The 20,636-nt window shown below is 36.4% G+C and overlaps 2 protein-coding genes across 2 annotated transcripts; both read left to right on the top strand.

Annotated features, from left to right (window-relative positions):
- Positions 1 to 3: 3 nt before the first annotated feature.
- Positions 4 to 819, top strand: LOC116869579 (olfactory receptor 13C9; the record flags this gene model as incomplete). The annotated part of the gene is made up of 1 exon (XM_032860900.1): positions 4 to 819. A coding segment is annotated over one exon (816 nt), but the record flags the coding sequence as incomplete, so codon positions are not given.
- An 18,491-nt stretch (positions 820 to 19,310) lies between these two features.
- On the top strand, positions 19,311 to 20,267 carry LOC116869537 (olfactory receptor 13C2). The gene has a single exon (XM_032860874.1). The coding sequence runs from the start codon at positions 19,311 to 19,313 to the stop codon at positions 20,265 to 20,267; it is 957 nt and encodes a 318-aa protein (XP_032716765.1).
- The last annotated feature ends 369 nt before the right edge of the window (positions 20,268 to 20,636 follow it).

The raw sequence follows: 20,636 nt of genomic DNA, 5'->3' as shown, positions 1-20,636 counted from the left end.
TTAATCAGCATCTTGGACTCCCACCTTCACACCCCTATGTACTTCTTCCTGGGGAACCTCTCCTTCTTGGACATCTGCTACACCACCACCTCCATTCCGTCCACGCTGGTGAGCTTCCTCTCGGAGAGAAAATCCATCTCCTTCTCTGGCTGTGCAGTGCAGATGTTCCTTGGCTTGGCCATGGGGACAACAGAGTGTGTGCTCCTGGGCATGATGGCCTTTGACCGGTATGTGGCTATCTGCAACCCCCTAAGATATCCTGTCATCATGAGCAAGGATTCCTTTGTGCCCATGGCAGCTGGGTCCTGGATCATAGGAGTCATCAACTCTGCAGTACAAACTGTGTTTGTAGTACGATTGCCTTTCTGTAGGAATAACGTCATCAATCACTTCTCCTGTGAAATTCTGGCTGTCATGAAACTGGCCTGTGCTGACATCTCAGGCAATGAGTTCATCATGCTTCTGACCACAACATTATTTGCCTTGATGCCCCTCCTTTTGATTGTCATCTCTTACTCATTAATCATCTCTAGCATCCTCAAGATCCCTACTTCTGAGGGGAGAAGCAAAGCTTTCTCCACCTGCTCAGCCCATCTGACTGTGGTGATAATATTCTATGGAACCATTCTCTTCATGTACATGAAGCCCAAGTCTAAAGAGACACTTAACTCAAATGACTTGGATGCTACTGACAAACTTATATCTATGTTCTATGGGGTTATGACTCCCATGATGAATCCTTTAATCTATAGTCTAAGAAACAAAGATGTGAAGGAGGCAATGAAACATCTATTTAACGGAAGGTTATTTAGCAAGTGAATAGAAAAGGTCTTGGATTGTGAACACACTGGACATTGTTGAAACTTCAGAATTATGTTAGAATTTTTTTAAATTTAATTTAATCTAATCTTAATTTATGTTAATCAATTTAATTAATTTTAATTTAATCAATTTATTTAATTTTTAAATTAAAATTTTAAATTCAAATTAAATTTTTAAATTTATATTTATTAAATTTATTAAATAAATTAATTTAATTTATTTTAATTAATTTAATTAATTTAATTCAATTTAATTTTAAATTTAATTTAATTTTAATTTTTTTGCACTTTCATATATTATTTAATTTTTTTTAATTTTATTTTTTTATAAACATATAATATATTTTTATCCCCAGGGGTATAGGTCTGTGAATCGCCAGGTTTACACACTTCACAGCACTCACCATAGCACATATCCTCCCCAATGTCCATAACCCCATGCCCCCTCTCTCAACCCCCCTCCCCCATCAACCCTCAGTTTGTTTTGTGAGATTAAGAGTCACTTATGGTTTGTCTCCCTCCCAATCCCATCTTGTTTCATTTACTCTTCTCCTACCCCCTTAACCCCCCATGTTGCATCTCCTCTCCCTCATATCAGGGAGATCATATGATAGTTGTCTTTAATTTTAATTCAATTTAATTTTTTGGTGACATACATCTTTACAATATCATTACATACTCATTATAGAGAATTTGCAAGATGTAGGACAGTAGGGTGAGGAAAATAAAGAGATCACCTATTACTCTAACACTAAGAGATGGCTACTTTCAATCATTTTGAACAATATCTTCCATATTCTATATATATTGCAGTTTTGGAATTGGATATTATATGTCATTTTATGTTCACTCTTTTACATAGTCCTATTTCATAGGCATCACTTCATCAAATCTTTCAAAATAAAGAAGAAGCTCTTTTTTTGTGTGAAAAAAGCAAATCAGAAAAACCCCCAGATACTATACCCACATTCTGCAGTGGAGAGCCTTGTGTTGTAGTTTCACACTAATCTCAAAATCCTCCTAAGTCTTTAGAGACTATTTTCTTGCTCAATACTTGGAATGTTCTTCCTGTATAACTAAGGGTGCGAAGCATTTGGGACTATCGAGGGCATGGATAAATGGACCTTAAGGGTGGAGCCTATGCAATCAATGAGGATATCCTTGTTTTATCTCCTTTCTTTGTTTCAGCTTACATGTTAGCTCTAGCATAAAGAAAATTTTACAGAATTAAAACTGGGTTAGAAAACCAGTCTACTGGTCTAGATAATAATGTGGACAAGTGTTTGGTTGGATGGGGTCATACCCGTGCCCATTTAGAAGAAGCCACATTTCTTTGATATCCTGAGGTCATTCCAATATTTTCCAAAACTTAGAAGAAGCTCTAAGTTCTTGATTTTTGGTGTAGGCCTGCATCAATGTCTTGTCTCTGTTACTAATAACTTTGTGACCTTAGTAATCTGAGGTCTGAGTAGAAGATTGAGGGATGTCAGATAGGATGTGACATTATCTCGATTTTTGTTGGCTTTCTTCTCAAATTTTTGCTCTATTTGAAGAACATTTCTAATTTACAGGAGAGAGAGTGTGTGTTCAGGAGCAAGGCACATTCTAGGAAATCCATTTGGCTGGATAAATTTTATATTGATGGAACAGTGAATTCAGAGGATGTTGGGCATTAACGCGTTTTACATAGGCAAATAAATATCTTTGGGATTTGGGTATATATTAATGTCACTTTTCCAAATTCAGTTTTAATTTTAGTGGCAGGAATACCAGTCATAAACTCTTTTTAATTACCTCCAGCTTCAATCACAGTTATTCACAGATTAAATCTGATGACAAAGTCTATTATGACTATTGATGTATCAGTTTCACACCTTGGTGAAATATACTATAAAAACCTATTAGTTTCCATATACATGCTCATAGGACTTTTTTCTCCTTAAGAATTTCAGGTAGGTGGAAAACCTCTGGAGTCAAGCATATTGTATTTGACCTACAGGCCATCTTGGATACTCAGACTCTACTTTTGTTTTTTTCTCAGAGCCTAAAATCAACTGCTTCCATGCTTTTTGGGGTGACAGATCTAGGTTCTGGTCTTATATCAGACTTACAAATTTTTTATAGAAAATTAATTAAAGCAAGTGGAAAATTAAAAAAAAATATTTATTTATTTGACACAGAGCAAAGGAGAGAGAAAGACAGAGAGCAAGCACAAGCAAGAGGACAGCAGGCAGTAGAGAAGCAGGCTCCCCACTGAGCAAGGAGCCCAGTGTGGGGCTCCATATCCCAGGGCCCTGGGATCAAGACCTGAGCCGAAGGCAGCCGCTTAACCAACTGAGCCACCCAGGCGCCCCAAGTAGAAATTCTAATATGCATATTTCTTCCCATAGGAAAAGACCAGGAGTGTTTTCTCCCTCTCAGCATTGTAGAATAAAGGTCTGAAGGTCTGAAGAAAACAAAGGCGAGTCATTTGTCTTGATGTACCCATGTGTTTACATTTGCTGGGCAAATATGTTATCACTATATGTCCTGGAACAATTTCCAGGATTCTGAGTCACTTGTCATTTATACTTCCATAGCACACTAAACCGTCATTTTAGTTGCAGCAGTTATCCCCTTTTATTGAAATCATGTGATTACGTTTTTCTCACTACCTATTGGACAGGTAGAGACTATGTCTTGGGCATTTTTATATTCATAATATTCTTACTATCATCTTCATTGAGTAGGTGTGCAACAAGTGTCACGTAAACAGAGGTTATCAGAAAATATAAAGCACCAAATAGAAACATGCGTAAATGACGTGAGTACAGAACACATATAAAAGAAAATATTAAAACATACACTCAAGTTAAATATCTCTAGTAATTAAAAATTTCACTTAAAGCAATGATGAGATACTATTTTTAAGTCCTTTAGATTAGAAAAAAAGAAACCCTAAACTATTTGTCAGTATCCAGTGATGATAAGAGCAAGAGAAAATCAGCAGCACTGTAACACTGGTGGGAGCATAAATTAGTGTTACCTTTTAGATTCATAAGAATCTTCGTTTATTTTGATGAAATCAAAGACACAATTTAAATGTTCTGGAATTCTATTTTAACAAAATAATTTGTTATTTTGTTAAAATATTTCATTTATGAAGGAATTTAAAGTTGTTTCCAAAAGTAAAATGAGCTTATTTTGATATTTCAGTAATTTGAACTTATTTTGTTAAAAATAAATTTAAAGGGGCTCCTGGGGGGCTCAGTTGTTTAAGCATCTGACTGTTCAATTCGGTGTAGGTTGTAATCTTGAGGTCCTGGGATCAAGCCCAAGGTCTGGCTCCACACTCAGTTGGGAGTCTGCTTGAGGTTCTCTCCCTCTCCTTCTGCACCCCCCAATATATAAATAGATCTTGAAAAAATTTTAAAAAATAAAGAAAAGGAAAAAGATCATTCAAAAGTATCTAGCTTTAAGGTGTCTCATTGGATGCTCAGAAGAGCAAATGATTTTAGCTTGAGTTATTATATTGTTTTTTAATCTTTTTTCTTTTCTATTTTTTTTTTTAATAGGCTCCATGCCCTGTGCAGAGCCCAATGTGGGGCTTGAACTCATGAACCTGACATCAAGACCTGGGCTAAGATTAACCAACTGAGTCACACAGGCCCCCCTATTACATTGTTTTATAATGAAAACCAGGCTCCTTTCTGAACTATGGTTATCACTAAGTTGTTTAATTATAATTTATTTTCAACTTTGTTTTTTAAACCTTTATATATTACCTGACTATATCTTTTCCTTCCTTGCCTAATCTTTTCCCTTCTTCCTTCCTTCAAAAAAAGAAAATTCTTCCTTCTTTTAAGAATGTGTATTTGTTTTGGAATATTTACAATGTAAAATATATTTATTAAAAAGTCAACTTTTACTAGAAGCTAAATTATAAAGTGAACTTAAAATTGAATAGGAAATAATCCATATTTCTAAAATGGTTGTGTGTGAGTGTGTACATATGTGTGTTTGTGTGTGTGTTTGTATGTGTGTTTTTTTTTAAATTTAATTTCTTTTCAGTGTAACAGAATTCATTGTTTATGCACCACACCTAGTGCTCCATGCAATAGGTGCCCTCCATAATACCCATCACTAGGCTCCCCCAATCTCCCACCCCTTCAAAACCCTCAGATTGTTTTTCAGTGTCCATAGTCTCTCATGCTTCATCTCCCCCTCCAATTTACTGTATATGTGTAATAGAGAGGAAGAAAGATGGAAAGATTGAGAGAGAATTCAGCTGGGGAAATTTTGATGACAATACATGAGCTCCTTTATGATTTTTGTGTGAAACAGAGTAATAGGCCTCCTGTAATTAGGTCTTTAGGGCTTTATTTCTGAGGTCTCATACATTTTATACATATTTCATTTATGAAGCAATTTAAAATTGTACACAGAGGTTTAGAGAGGTCCTTAAGAACATTTAAATCATGTCTAAAAGCATGGAGCTGATTCTTTAGGTATTTGTGGGTCTCCACAATGGGACAATATTTCCACTTAGGCTTCATGCGCAAATTGCCCCGTTCCTAAAATTAATGGCTAACTGTTAATTTTCTTCCCTTTTTTTAATATAGAGGAATCTAATGGTGCTTTATTTGATCTAGAAGTATATATCTCCATACTCACACTTGTAACAATCATGTTTCTAGAAATGTTAAACAATCAAAGAATTTCTATGACAAAAGATTACTGACCATGAACTGCCTCTTTGGAGCCTCAGCTACTAATGAGGAATTATAAAGATTGGCTGCCAATAGAAAAGCGATGAAATTATTTGTTGTTGCTGCAACCTAGAAAGATAGGCAGTCTCTGGTTTGAAGGTAAGTGACTGCAAAGACAGGAAACAAACTCATCATCTACAAGCAAGAATTGGACTGTTGGGTTAAAGGTGTCAAGTTTGAAAATGGAATTTTTTCTTCACTGAAGAGAGACTGTTAGAAATAGAGTTTAGAGGTCTATTCACTGGGATGTAGTGGGGAAGAAAGAGCTTTGAGACCAAAAGAAGACTTCTGCATGCAAAAGCCACTGTGCAACAACAAACTGAAAGGAATTTGCCCAGCAGGTGTGAATTACTTTTTATTAATGTGTAGCTTTTTAGTGCATTACAAAGTATTTGGACACCATTACCTACTTGAGCTAATTGAGGCTCACTACAGAGTTTATAGTAGACTATGTGTTCTCTACTATAAAATTAATAACAAGTCTTCCTTGGTCCCCTAGCAATACTCAGTTCCATTTGGTTCAGTCAATGGATAACGAGGTAAACTATATGCCAGGTTCTGTTCTTTATACAGAGATTACATATGAGGAGGATACTATGACCATTTGGATTAAAAAAAAAAAACCTGAACATTATAATTTCCTGAGACCTGAAAAAGATAATTTACCAAAACAATGTATAGCCAGAAAGAGGCCTGCTTGGTCATTATTCTATGCAGCATTGGTGTTTGCATGCAGTATTAGTGACTATTTTGAATATTTGTTTTTCAATCATGAGGTTATAGTTGTAAAAGTGAGTAACTTTTCATTTTTTTTAATGTTAAGAAGCTTGCTAAAAATGTTAAAATAGTCTTAGTAAAAAAAGTTAGTCATGTGTTTTAAGACAAGGAACACCCTGGTATCTTACTAGAACCCTATTTTTTTGTAGAGTGAATTAAATTTGATATAAGATTTTTGGGATGATTTTTCCTTTTTGGCACCTAATTTGCTGGTTTCCAGAGGCTGAGAGTGAGTGTGATAAAGTGTATTAGAATTTGTATGTAGGATGAAAATTGTACCATTTGTTAGAATGCTGTGTGTGATCTGATTAAGCTTTTAAGCTACACACACCTGATCTTATGGAAAGAAATGATGACTATTTCAGAGATGTAAAAAGAGTCTAACAGAGAGAAGAAATTAACAAAGAGGCATGAAGGAAACCACTAACAAAGGGATTCACTGTTGTACTAATTGAATTACATATACCAGCTCGTTTAATCTTATCAACAAATAACAGGGTCTAGGTGTTTTTTTATCTTCATTCTATAGCTAGGAATGGTGATGATCAGAAACATGCCCAGGCCATCTAGTTAAAAAGGGGCAGAGATGGCATTTGACCTCAGCCTGCTTCCAAGGCCTGTGTTCTTGACAATATTATGAAATGTGCTTGATAGAATACATGGCATGGAGATAGCTAATGGAATTTACAGAGATCATTTTTATAGGTGTGCATATAATCTCCACTATTCAAAAATCACTCGTGTATCTAATACCCTTTGGGATCTCAAGTGGTTCGAGACTTAACCCAGAAAATCTGAAAAATTCTTTAAAATGAAAATCTTATAAAAAGTTAAAGAATTTTAAAATCTGGGGAAAAGAGGAGTTTAGAATAGGAGAATCAGATTGGGCTTTGGGTGATCCCAAGGAGGCTAATTATGTCAAAAAAAAAAAAGTTAAGGAGAAAAAGGCTTCTGAAAACGGAGGACTCTTGGGTCATGAGAATGGAACAAGAATAATAGCGAGCATTTATTGAGCTGTAATTTTGTTCCAGGACTTTTACTAGCTTATCAAAGCAATAATGCATTTAATGGAAAGGAAATGACATTGGATAGAAGAACAGACCCTTAATCAGGTCAAAGAATAGTTTAGAGCCTGATGGTAGGACAGGAGATGGTTATGGGCCTGGAAATCCTAATGATACTAGGTAAAGGGTCCTGAGTATTGAGAATGCAACTCTATGTAAAGTATCTTTGAGTCTTCAATTCCCATCTAGTATATAATACTGAACAAGTTAGAACAATTTTCAAACATACAGGGTTGTGTCCTATGGCAGGAGACAGTTTGATGTAGTATACCACTAGAAAAGTGAATGAAAGGTGAATCTCAAAAGCTTAAATGTTGTTTATTTTATGAATATGTTGTTTATTTTATGAATAAGCAATATAGTCATAAAGTGCCAAAATTTTGAAAAGTACTAAAAGGTATAGTATATAACCTACCTTCCACTCCTGTTAATAAGCTAATAAGCTATCCATTTCCTTTTCTGGAGATAACTATTCTTGTTTCTTTTTCTAAAGATATTCTATGTGTGAGCAAAATGTGTTTATGTATATGTATCACACATACATATATAATCTTTTTTACACAAATGTTAGTGTGTCATATATATTCCGAACATTACTTTTTCTTTTTTTTTTTTTTAAAGATTTTATTTATTTATTTGACAGACACAGATTACAAGTAGGCAGAGAGGCAGGCAGAGAGAGAGGGAGAAGCAGGCTCCCTGCTGAGCAGAGAGCCCGACACGGGGCTCGATCCCAGGACCCTGGGATCATGACCTGAGCCGAAGGCAGAGGCTTTAACCCACTGAGCCACCCAGGCACCCCACCGAACATTACTTTTTCAATTGCTATTTCTTTTTTGAAAAGATTGATTGATTGATTGATTGATTGATTTTAGAGAGAGAGCATGTGAAAGTGAGTGGAGTGGGGCAAGGGTGGAGGCGGGGGAGAGGGAGAAAGAATTTGAACCAGACTCTACACTGAGCACAGAGCGCAGTGCAGGGCTTGATCCCACGACCCTGAGATGACCACCTGAGCTGAAACCAAGAGTCAGACACTTAACTGACTGAGCCACCCAGGTGCCACTCCACTTAATATTTCTTAAAGATCTTTCCACATCAATACACAAAAAGCCCCATGTTCTTTTTGACAGCAGAATAGTATTGCATTATTTCTATGTCCCCTTTTCCTGGGCATTTGAATTTTTTATGCATCTATTAATACAAACAGTATTTTAATGAATCAATTTATATGTAAATCACTTTATTCATGTGCCAGCATAACTGATGAGGATTACCTAGAAGTAAATCTGTGGTCAAAATTTACATGTATGCTTTGGTGACTTTTATAAATATTGCCAAATTGTCCTCCACAGAAGATGTACTAATTTGTGCATCCACTGAGAATGTGTAGGAGTTTCTGTCTCCTCACCCTTAGGCAGCAAGTCATTAGAGGTGACACCATGCTTTGTCCCTATGATATACCATTGCATAGCCACCTAAAAGAATGGATCACAGAGATGTTAGCAAAATTCTCAGGGCTCTCTATGATTTTGGTCCCTGAGTTTCTTAAAAACTTTTTTCAGAATAGAAACATATATATATATATGTATATATATAATTTATATAATATGTTTATATATATACACTTTTATATATAATTTTTATTATATGTATAAACTTTAATGTACTGACTAACATAAAGATGTCAATTAATAGGCAGAATTCAAATATTACATATGTATGTATATGACTAATATATATTTTTACTTATATACTTATTATAGGTCATACATATATTTGTTGTATATAATATGTAACTATATACTGTATATTATATACTATTATGTATATGATATTCTTAGGATATAGCGTTAGATGTAGAATTTGGTGGAAAAGTCATGCATTATAAAAATTTATGCAATTTAAAAAAAGGAAGTTATTTGATGATCTATAAGAATTTAGATAACATATTACATTTTCATCTGAGGAAAATTCTGCAAATATACTCTAACCAAACCAAAATATAAATTAGTATATATATATATATATATATATATATATATATATATATATATATATATATATATATATATATATATATATAGATATAAAATATGGTCCTGAGGATTCAGAATAGAAGAGAAAAAGAAGAGAGAAGAACCAATGTGATCAATAAGTAGGTATATAGAGAGGTAAATACATCGATAAAGACTGTCCAAATATGTAATTGTAAGAGCTGATAAAAAACTCTCAAAAAGATGCATTGTAAGGAAATTATAAACACATCTACATTATCTCACTGACATTTGTGAATTTGAGGATACAGACGGAGGAATAAAAGTATTCTTGCAATTCTGTCTTCATTTAGTGTTTGAGGGATAACTTAGGATATTAAACAACACTGTAGAGGAAAAAATAGTTAATTTTATGAGCAAAAGGTTGGTTCTTATAAGTCAAATTATGAGCATAGTGAAAGAGAAGGTATCTACATACGGAATGCCAAAAGAGAGTAGAGTGTTCAAGTTAATGAAAACAAATAGTAAATGACACCTTAACCAATGAAAATAAGGAACTAGAAAAAAAGAGAATGCAGTAATGCAAAATAAGTAAATAATAAAAATTAAGTGTATGAAAGAAAGTAATGAAGTTCATTAATAATTGTATTCTTATTTTTAAAAAAGATTTTATTTGTTTATTTGACAGAGATCACAAGTGTCAGAGAGGCAGGCAGAGAGAGAGGAAGGGAAGCAGGCTCCCCGCTGAGCAGAGAGCCCAAAGCCATTCTCAGTCCCAGGACCCTGGGATCATGACCCGAGCTGAAGGCAGAGGCTTTAACCCACTGAGCCACCCAGGTGCCCCAATAATTGTATTTTTAAAGTGAATGGACTGGATGCTGTCATGAAAGACAGAGACTGTAAAAGGAGATTGAGAAAAAAATTTTTAAATTTTTGTTTATTTTTTAAATTTCTTTTCAGTGTTCCAGAATCAAATTTAAACCCAGATATATGTTACTTATAAGTAGTATATGCAACAAAGTGAGAAAGAAAAGTTGAAAATAAAGGGATGCACAAGAGCAGGCAAAAGCAAACTAAAAGAAGGCAGGAATGTAATAGCAATATCATAAAAGTGGAATTTAAAGTACAAAACATGATAAAGACAGGTCAATTAATAATATTGACAATTTATACAAATTATCAGCTATAAACAACACAAAAGCTAAGCATATTAAAAAATTCCTAGCTATATGGGCAGAACGTGCTTACAGATATTTATATAGAATCAGTTAAATATAGATGACAATATAATTATTTTACAAATTTGAATAACATATTAAATAAACTTGATTATATGTATACATGTATGCATGTATTATGTATCTATATAAAACTATATGTCTCTCCCCAAGAGAATTAAAATTTTTTGTTAGTATTTAAAACATGGATCAAGTAATTGACTGCCAAAGTCTCCATAACTAGAGAATTACATGTTATGTTGTCTTATAATAAAAACTGTAAAAGAATAACAAAAATCAAACACAAATATCCAATGACTAGGTGTGCAGAGAATACACACCTGGATAGCTGTAGGCTTGAAGAAGAAAAGGAAAGAAAAAAATTATCTAGACGCCGATGAAAAGAACATTTCATGTCAAAATCTAAGTTTTTAAGAAAACTAAGTATTTTAAGGGCATTAATTAGAGCTAGAAAAAGAGAAGAAAGAGGAAATATTAAGGAATTTAGTTCTTATTTCATGAAATTAGAAAATTCCAAATAACCTTTAAAAATTTACAAACAAAACTTATTGAGAAAACAAGAAAAAAAGTGGAAAGGATATATCGATCCAAAAGCCCCCCTCCCCTTTTTTTGAGAAGACCTATGATATAGGAAAACCCTTTGTGAGACTAAAATAGAAAAAGAATCACTTAAGGATAGTAATGGAAAAGAAAATAGAACTTCTCACATGGGAAATCACAGATTATAAGGATCAAATGCAACTCTATGACAACATATTTGTAGGAAAATATCAAGTATCAAAACGAACTTCTCTCAAATCACTATGTTGAAGTCTTGCTTCTTTCTTTTTTTTTAAATTAATTTTATTTTTTTAAACATATATTTTTATCCCCAGGGGTACAGGTCTGTGAATCGGCAGGTTTACACACTTCACAGCACTCACCATAGCACATACCCTCCCCCATGTCCATAACCCCTCCCCTCCAATCCCCCTCTCCCCATCAACCCTCAGTTTGTTTTGTGAGATTAAGAGTCACTTATGGTTTGTCTCCCTCCCAATCCCATCTTGTTTCATTTACTCTTCTCCTACCATCTTAACCCCCCATGTTGCATCTCTTCTCCCTCATATCAGGGAGATCATATGATAGTTGACTTTCTCCGATTGACTTATTTCGCTAAGCATGATACCCTCTAGTTCCATCCCCGTCATCGCAAATGGCAAGATTTCATTTCTTTTGATGGCTGCATAGTATTCCATTGTGTATATATACCACATCTTCTTTATCCATTCATCTGTTGATGGACATCTAGGTTCTTTCCATAGTTTGGCTATTGTGGACATTGCTGCTATAAACATTCGGGTGCACGTGCCCCTTTGGATCACTATGTTTGTATCTTTAGGGTAAATACCCAGCAGTGCAATTGCTGGGTCATAGGGTAGTTCTATTTTCAACATTTTGAGGAACCTCCATGCTGTTTTCCAGAGTGGTTGCACCAGCTTGCATTCCCACCAACAGTGTAGGAGGGTTCTCCTTTCTCCGAATCCTCACCAGCATTTGTCATTTCCCGACTTGTTAATTTTAGCCATTCTGACTGGTGTGAGGTGATATCTCATTGTGGTTTTGATTTGTATTTCCCTGATGCCGAGTGATATGGAGCACTTTTTATGTGTCTGTTGGCCATCAGGATGTCTTCTTTGCAGAAATGTCTGTACATGTCTTCTGCCCATTTCTTGATTAGATTATTTGTTCTTTGGGTGTTGAGTTTGCTAAGTTCTTTATAGATTTTGGACACTAGCCCTTTATCTGATATGTCATTTGCGAATATCTTCTCCCATTCTGTCAGTTGTCTTTTGGTTTTGTTCACTGTTTCCTTTGCTGTGCAAAAGCTTTTGATCTTGATAAAATCCCAATAGTTCATTTTTGCCTTGCTTCCCTTGCCTTTGGCGATGTTCCTAGGAAGATGTTGCTGTGGCTGAGGTCGAAGAGGTTGCTGCCTGTGTTCCTCTCAAGGATTTTGATGGATTCCTTTCTCACATTGAGGTCCTTCATCCATTTTGAGTCTATTTTCGTGTGTGGTGTAAGGAAATGGTCCAATTTCATTTTTCTGCATGTGGCTGTCCAATTTTCCCAACACCATTTATTGAAGAGGCTGTCTTTTTTCCATTGGACATTCTTTGCTGCTTTGTCGAAGATTAGTTGACCATAGAGTTGAGGGTCTATTTCTGGGCTCTCTATTCTGTTCCATTGATCCATATGTCTGTTTTTGTGCCAGTACCATGCTGTCTTGATGATGACAGCTTTGTAATAGAGCTTGAAGTCTGGAATTGTGATGCCACCAACTTTGGCTTTCTTTTTCAATATTCCTTTGGCTATTCGAGGTCTTCTCTGGTTCCATATAAACTTTAGGATTATTTCTTCCATTTCTTTGAAAAAAATGGATGGTACTTTGATAGGAATTGCATTAAATGTGTAGATTGCTTTAGGTAGCATAGACATTTTCATAATATTTATTCTTCGAACCTGGAGCATGGAAAATTTTTCCATTTCTTTGTGTCTTCCTGAGTACTTTATAGTTTTCTGAGTATAGATTTCTTTCATGAGTACTTTATAGTTTTCTGAGTATAGATTCTTAGCCTCTTTGGTTAGGTTTATTCCTAGGTATCTTATAGTTTTGGGTGCAATTGTAAATGGGATTGACTCCTTAATTTCTCTTTCTTCTGTCTTGTTGTTGGTGTAGAGAAATGCAACTGATTTCTATGCATTGATTTTATATCCTGACACTTTACTGAATTCCTGTACAAGTTCTAGCAGTTTTGGAGTGGAGTCTTTTGGGTTTTCCACATATAGTATCATATCATCCACGAAGAGTGATAGTTTGACTTCTTCTTTGCCGATATGGATGCCTTTAATTTCCTTTTGTTGTCGGATTGCTGAGGCTAGGACTTCTAGTACTATGTTGAATAGCAGTGGTGATAATGGACATCCCTGCCGTGTTCCTGACCTTAGCGGAAAAGCTTTCAGTTTTTCTCCATTGAGAATGATATTTGCAGTGGGTTTTTCATAGATGGCTTTGATAATATTGAGGTATGTGCCCTCTATCCCTACACTTTGCAGAGTTTTGATCAGGAAGGGATGCTGTACTTTGTCAAATGCTTTTTCAGCATCTATTGAGAGTATCATATGGTTCTTGTTCTTTCTTTTATTAATGTGTTGTATCACACTGATTGATTTGCGGATGTTGAACCAACCTTGCAGCCCTGGAATAAATCCCACTTGGTCGTGGTGAATAATCCTTTTAATGTACTGTTGAATCCTATTGGCTAGTATTTTGGTGAGAATTTTTGCATCTGTGTTCATCAAGGATATTGGTCTGTAGTTCTCTTTTTTGATGGGATCCTTGTCTGGTTTTGGGATCAAGGTGATGCTGGCCTCATAAAATGAGTTTGGAAGTTTTCCTTCCATTTCTATTTTTTGGAACAGTTTCAGGAGAATAGGAATTAGTTCTTCCTTAAATGTTTGGTAGAATTCCCCCGGGAAGCCGTCTGGCCCTTGGCTTTTGTTTGTTTGGAGATTTTCGATGACTGTTTCAATCTCCTTACCGATTATGGGTCTGTTCAGGCTTTCTATTTCTTCCTGGTTCAGTTGTGGTAGTTTATATGTCTCTAGGAATGCATCCATTTCTTCCAGATAGTCAAATTTGTTGTCATAGAGTTGCTCATAGTATGTGCTCATAGTATGACCCTGGGATCATGACCTGAGCCGAAGGCAGAGGCTTTAACCCACTGAGCCACCCAGGCGCCCCTGTAGTTCTTTTTTTTGATGGGATCCTTGTCTGGTTTTGGGATCAAGGTGATGCTGGCCTCATAAAATGAATTTGGAAGTTTTCCTTCCATTTCTATTTTTTGGAACGGTTTCAGGAGAATAGGAATTAGTTCTTCTTTAAATGTTTGGTAGAATTCCCCTGGGCTCTTGTTTGTTTGGAGATTTTTGATGACTGTTTCAATCTCCTTACCAGTTATGGGTCTGTTCAGGTTTTCTAGTTCTTCCTGGTTCAGTTGTGGTATTTTATATGTCTCTAGGAATGCATCCATTTCTTCCAGATTGTCAAATTTGTTGGCATAGAGTTGCTCATAACATGTTCTTGTAATTGTTTGTATTTCTTTGGTGTTGGTTGTGATCTCTTCTCTTTCATTCATGATTTTATTTATTTGGGTCCTTTCTCTTTTCTTTTTGATAAGTCTGGCCATGGGTTTATCAATCTTATTAATTCTTTCAAAGAACCAGCTCCTAGTTTCGTTGATTTGTTCTATTGTTTTTTTTGTTTCTATTTCATTGATTTCTGCTCTGATCTTTATGATTTCTCTTCTCCTGCTGGGTTTAGGGTTTCTTTCTTGTTCTTTCTCCAGCTCCTTTAGGTGTAGGGTTAGGTTGTGTACCTGAGACCTTTCTCGTTTCTTGAGAAAGGCTTGTACTGCTGTATATTTTCCTCTCAGGACTGCCTTTGTTGTGTCCCACAGATTTTGAACTGTTGTGTTTTCATTATCATTTGTTTCCATGAATTTTTTCAATTCTTCTTTAATTTCCTGGTTGACCCATTCATTCTTTAGAAGGATGCTGTTTAGTCTTCATGTATTTGGGTTTTTTCCAAATTTCCTCTTGTGGTTGAGTTCTAGCTTCAGAGCATCGTGGTCTGAAAATATGCAGGAAATGATTCCAATCTTTTGTTACCGGTTGAGACCTGATTTAGGACTCAGGATGTGATCTATTCTGGAGAATGTTCCATGTGCACTAGAGAAGAATGTGTATTCTTTGTGCTTTGGGATGTGTGCTTTGGGATGTGTACTTTGGGATGTGTGCTTTGGGATGAAATGTTCTGAATATATCTGTGATGTCCATCTGTTTCAGTGTGTCATTTAAGGCCTTTATTTCCTTGTTGATCTTTTGCTTGGATGATCTGTCCATTTCAGTGAGGGGAGTGTTAAAGTCCCCTACTATTATTGTATTATTGTTGATGTGTTTCTTTGATTTTGTTATTAATTGGTTTATATAGTTGGCTGCTCCCACGTTAGGGGCATAGATATTTAAAATTGTTAGATCTTCTTGTTGGACAGATCCTTTGAGTATGATATAGTGTCCTTCCTCATCTCTTATTATAGTCTTTGGCTTGAAATCTAATTGATCTGATATAAGGATTGCCACTCCTGCTTTCTTTTGATGTCCATTAGCATGGTAAATTCTTTTCCACCCCCTCACTTTAAATCTGGAGGTGTCTTCGGGTTTAAAATGAGTTTCTTGTGGGCAACATATAGATGGGTTTTGTTTTTTTTATCCATTCTGATACCCTGTGTCTTTTGATTGGGGCATTTAGCCCATTAACATTCAGGGTAATGATTGAGAGATATGAATTTAGTGCCATTGTTTTGCCTGTAAGGTGACTGTTAATGTATATTGTCTCTGTTCCTTTCTGATCTACTACTTTTAGGGTCTCTCTTTGCTTAGAGGACCCCTTTCAATATTTCCTGTAGAGCTGGTTTGGTGTTTGCAAATTCTTTCAGTTTTTGTTTGTCCTGGAAGCTTTTAATCTCTCCTTCTATTTCCAATGATAGCCTAGCTGGATATAGTACTCTTGGCTGCATGTTGTTCTCGTTTAGTGCTCTGAATATATCATGCCAGCTCTTTCTGGCCTGCCAGGTCTCTGTGGATAAGTCTGCTGCCAATCTAAGATTTTTAACATTGTATGTTACAGACTTCTTTTCCCGGGCTGCTTTCAGGATTTTCTGTTTGTCACTAAAACTTGTAAATTTTACTATTAGGTGATGGGGTGTCGACCTATTCTTATTGATTTTGAGGGGGGGTTCTCTGAACCTCCTGGATTTTGATGCTTGTTCCCTTTGCCATATTGGGGAAATTCTCTCCAATAATTCTCTCCAATATACCTTCTGCTCCCCTCTCTCTTTCTTCTTCTTCTGGAATCCCAATTATTCTAATGTTGTTTCGTCTTATGGTATCACTTATCTCTCGAATTCTCCCCTCATGGTGCAGTAGCTGTTTGTCCCTCTTCTGCTCAGCTCCTTTATTCTCTGTCATTTGGTCTTCTATATCACTAATTCTTTCTTCTGCCTCATTTATCCTAGCAGTGAGAGCCTCCATTTTTGATTGCACCTCATTAATAGCTTTTTAAATTTCAACTTGGTTAGATTTTTGTTCTTTTTTTCTCCAGAAAGGGCTTTTATATCTCCCGAGAGGGTTTCTCTAATATCTTCCATGCCTTTTTCGAGCCCGGCTAGAACCGTGAGCATCGTCATTCTGAACTATAGATCTGACATATTACCAATGTCTGTATTGATTAGGTCCCTAGCCTCTGGTACTGCCTCTTGTTCCTTTTTTTGTGGTGAATTTTTCCACCTTGTCATTTTGTCCAGATAAGAGTATATGAAGGAGCAAGTAAAATACTAAAAGGGTGGCAACATCCCCAGGAAAATATGCTTTAACCAAATCAGAAGAGATCCCAAATTGTGAGGGGGGAGAAAGGGGATAAAAAGAGGTTCAGGTAGAAAAAAAAAAAATGAAACAATTAAAAGAAGAAAACGAATAAAGAAAAAATATAAAAAGATATATATATATATATATATATATATATATATATTAGATAAACTAGTTAAAAAAACGTTAAAAAAGAAAAGGGTAAAATTAAAAAAAATTTAGCAGAGGAAGTGAAAAAAAATTGAAAAAGAAAATAAAATCCTCCTCTGGAATTCTCTGCTCTCCTTGGTATTGAAACTGCACTCTGTGGTAGGTAAACTTGGTCCCGGCTGGATTTCTTGTTGATCTTCTGGGGGAGGGGCCTGTTGTAGTGATTCTCAAGTGTCTTTGCCCCAGGCAGAGTTGCACCGCCCTTACCAGGGGCCGGGCTGAGTAATCCACTCGGGTTCGCTTTCGGGAGCTTTTGTTCCCTGAGCGCTTTCCGTAGAGTCCGGAGGACGGGAATGAAGATGGCGGCCTCCCAGTCTCCGGCCCGGAGGAGCCGAGAGCACGGGGCCCCCCTCCTCAGTGCGCCCTCAGAGAACAGTGCCTAATTACTCCCGTCACCCTGGGCTCCGGCCGCGCTCCGAGCTGACCGAGCCTGCGACTGGTTCAAGGTAACCCACAGTTTAGAGCTCACTCCTCGGCTCTGTCTCTGTAACCGGCTTCCCCATTCTAATACTTGCAAGCTCTGCGACACTCAGACACCCCGATCCTTCTGTGACCCTGCGGGACCTGAGGCCACGCTGACCCCGCGTGGGCTTCACCCTGGTTAAGCCTCTGGAGCGATGTCCCTCAGTGGAACAGACTTTTAAAAGTCCTGATTTTGTGCTCCGTTGCTCCGCCGCTTGCCGGGAGCCGGCCCCTTCCCCCGAGGTCTATCTTCCCGTCGCTTTGGATTCACTTCTCCGCCAGTCCTACTTTTCAGAAAGTGGTTGATTTTCTGTTTCTAGAATTGCTGTTCTTCCCTTCGATCTCCCATTGGATTTGTAGGTGTTTGCAATCTTTAGATAAGCTATCTAGCTGATCTCCCGCTACCTGAAGTAGTCTCAGCCTGCTACTTCTCCGCCATCTTGACTCCTCCTCTCTTGCTTCTTTCTAACAGTCACTTTTCCTTGGTCCAATATTTCTTTTGAAGCATTAATACTGTCAATTAGATTAAAAGGTGTTGCAGATTAAAAAATTAAGAATTTATTCTATGCAGCCATACAGCTGGGGTTTAACTCTTAGTTCTACTGTTTGTTTAGCTGTATGACTTTAGGCAAATTACTTGACTTTTCTGTGCTTTATTTTCCTCCTCTATTATTAAAGATGATGAGGCTGATCACAGTAATTGCCTAATAGGTTTGCTCTTCAGACTAAATAGGTAATGCACAAAGCAAACAATTAGTAGGGGATTGACACAGAGTGAGAAATGTTAGTCATTATTTTGTCTTTCATTTTGTTTCTTTATCCAACAAATATTTTTGAACAACTGTCTCAGATTCCACTTTATTGTAGGTACTGGGACTATCGATGTAAATAAGAAGAGTACCTACCTTTTTCAAGTTTAGATGCTACTATGCAAGACAGATGGTAAACATAACATTATAACATATAATTTCAAGGAGTGACAAGATCATTGGTTTATTGTGTGGTGCTTTGTATTCAGTAAATATGGTTTATTGTTCAGTTACACATAATACAATGTTAATTTTTATTATAACCTCTAGTTTACGTGTGAGATGATAAATATGGCAAAAAGCCCAGGCTTTATCAAGGAAGACTTAGTTAGGTTTGAATCTTACTTAGCTGTGCTTTATATTTACTTTTAGTCAAGTTTATTTAATATTTACACTTTAGTTTACCTATCTGTAGACTGTGGATGATAATAGCTCTCTCAGCACTGTGATGAGATTAAGTAAATTACGTGCCATATTGCGTGTGGCTAAAAACATGCAAGTTTCCTCTTCCCGCCCTCCTCTTTATTCATATCTTACCTCTCTTTGGTTCACTTTTATTTACTTCTTTTTTTTGTTTTCTTTCGCTTTTTCCTTTAAAAATTTTTTTCCTCTCTGGGAGTATGGTACTTACAAACTGGTTCACATTTGAAAGTAATCATAATGAGTCACATATTTTGTTTTAAAAAATTCTAATGTCTTACAGGTAAAACAGAAACAGTGAAATGGAATGGGAAAATCAAACCATTCTGGTGGAATTCTTCTTAAAGGGGCTTTCTGGTTACCCAAGGCTTGAGCTACTCTTTTTTGTGCTAATCTTAATAATGTATCTTGTCATCCTTCTGGGCAATGGCACCCTTATTTTAATCAGCATCTTGGACTCCCACCTTCACACCCCTATGTACTTCTTTCTGGGGAACCTCTCCTTCTTGGACATCTGCTACACCACCACCTCCATTCCGTCCACGCTGGTGAGCTTCCTCTCGGAGAGAAAGACCATCTCCTTCTCTGGCTGTGCGGTGCAGATGTTCCTTGGCTTGGCCATGGGGACAACAGAGTGTGTGCTCCTGGGCATGATGGCCTTTGACCGGTATGTGGCTATCTGCAACCCCCTAAGATATCCTGTCATCATGAGCAAGGATTCCTTTGTGCCCATGGCAGCTGGGTCCTGGATCATAGGAGTCATCAACTCTGCAGTACAAACTGTGTTTGTAGTACGATTGCCTTTCTGTAGGAATAACGTCATCAATCACTTCTCCTGTGAAATTCTGGCTGTCATGAAACTGGCTTGTGCTGACATCTCAGGCAATGAGTTCATCATGCTTGTGGCCACAACATTGTTTATATTGACACCACTGTTATTAATCATTATCTCTTATACATTAATAATTGTCAGCATCCTCAAAATTCGCTCTTCTGAGGGGAGAAGCAAAGTCTTCTCCACCTGCTCAGCCCACCTGACTGTGGTGATAATATTCTATGGAACCATTCTCTTCATGTACATGAAGCCCAAGTCTACAGAGACACTTAATTCAGATGACTTGGATGCTACTGACAAACTTATATCTATGTTCTATGGGGTTATGACTCCCATGATGAATCCTTTAATCTACAGTCTTAGGAACAAGGATGTGAAGGAGGCAGTTAAACACCTACTGAGTAGAAATGTGTTTAACAAGTAAATGGGATAGGGACCAGTAATTTTTATAATCACAATGTATAAATCAATTAGAGAAACTGAAGAGCCAAACAGATAGGTTCTTGCTGCTATGTCAAATTCGTCTCTCAATGCTCTCAAGCTCTCAAGTATTCCTTGGGTGCAGTCATAATGAAAATAAGTAAATAAATGTCCATGTTTTAGGAGTCAATGATTGTAGTTTGTTCTTGTTCTTGTTCTTGTTGTTGAAGAGCTTGATTTTAAGGGCAAGCGGAGGGGTTGTGTAATAATGAGAGAGATTTCCAGACAGGAAAAAGTTAAGCTTGTATTAAAATCTTTAAAATGTTTTTTATTTTATTTTATTTTATTTTAAGATTTTTATTTATTTATTTGA

Source organism: Lontra canadensis, unplaced genomic scaffold, assembly GCF_010015895.1.
Source record: "Lontra canadensis isolate GAN:19392208 unplaced genomic scaffold, GSC_riverotter_1.0 scaffold19, whole genome shotgun sequence".
NCBI classification, from domain to species: Eukaryota; Metazoa; Chordata; class Mammalia; order Carnivora; family Mustelidae; genus Lontra; species Lontra canadensis.
Note: the sequence above shows the minus strand (reverse complement) of the source record. Positions and strands in the feature narration are given on the sequence as shown.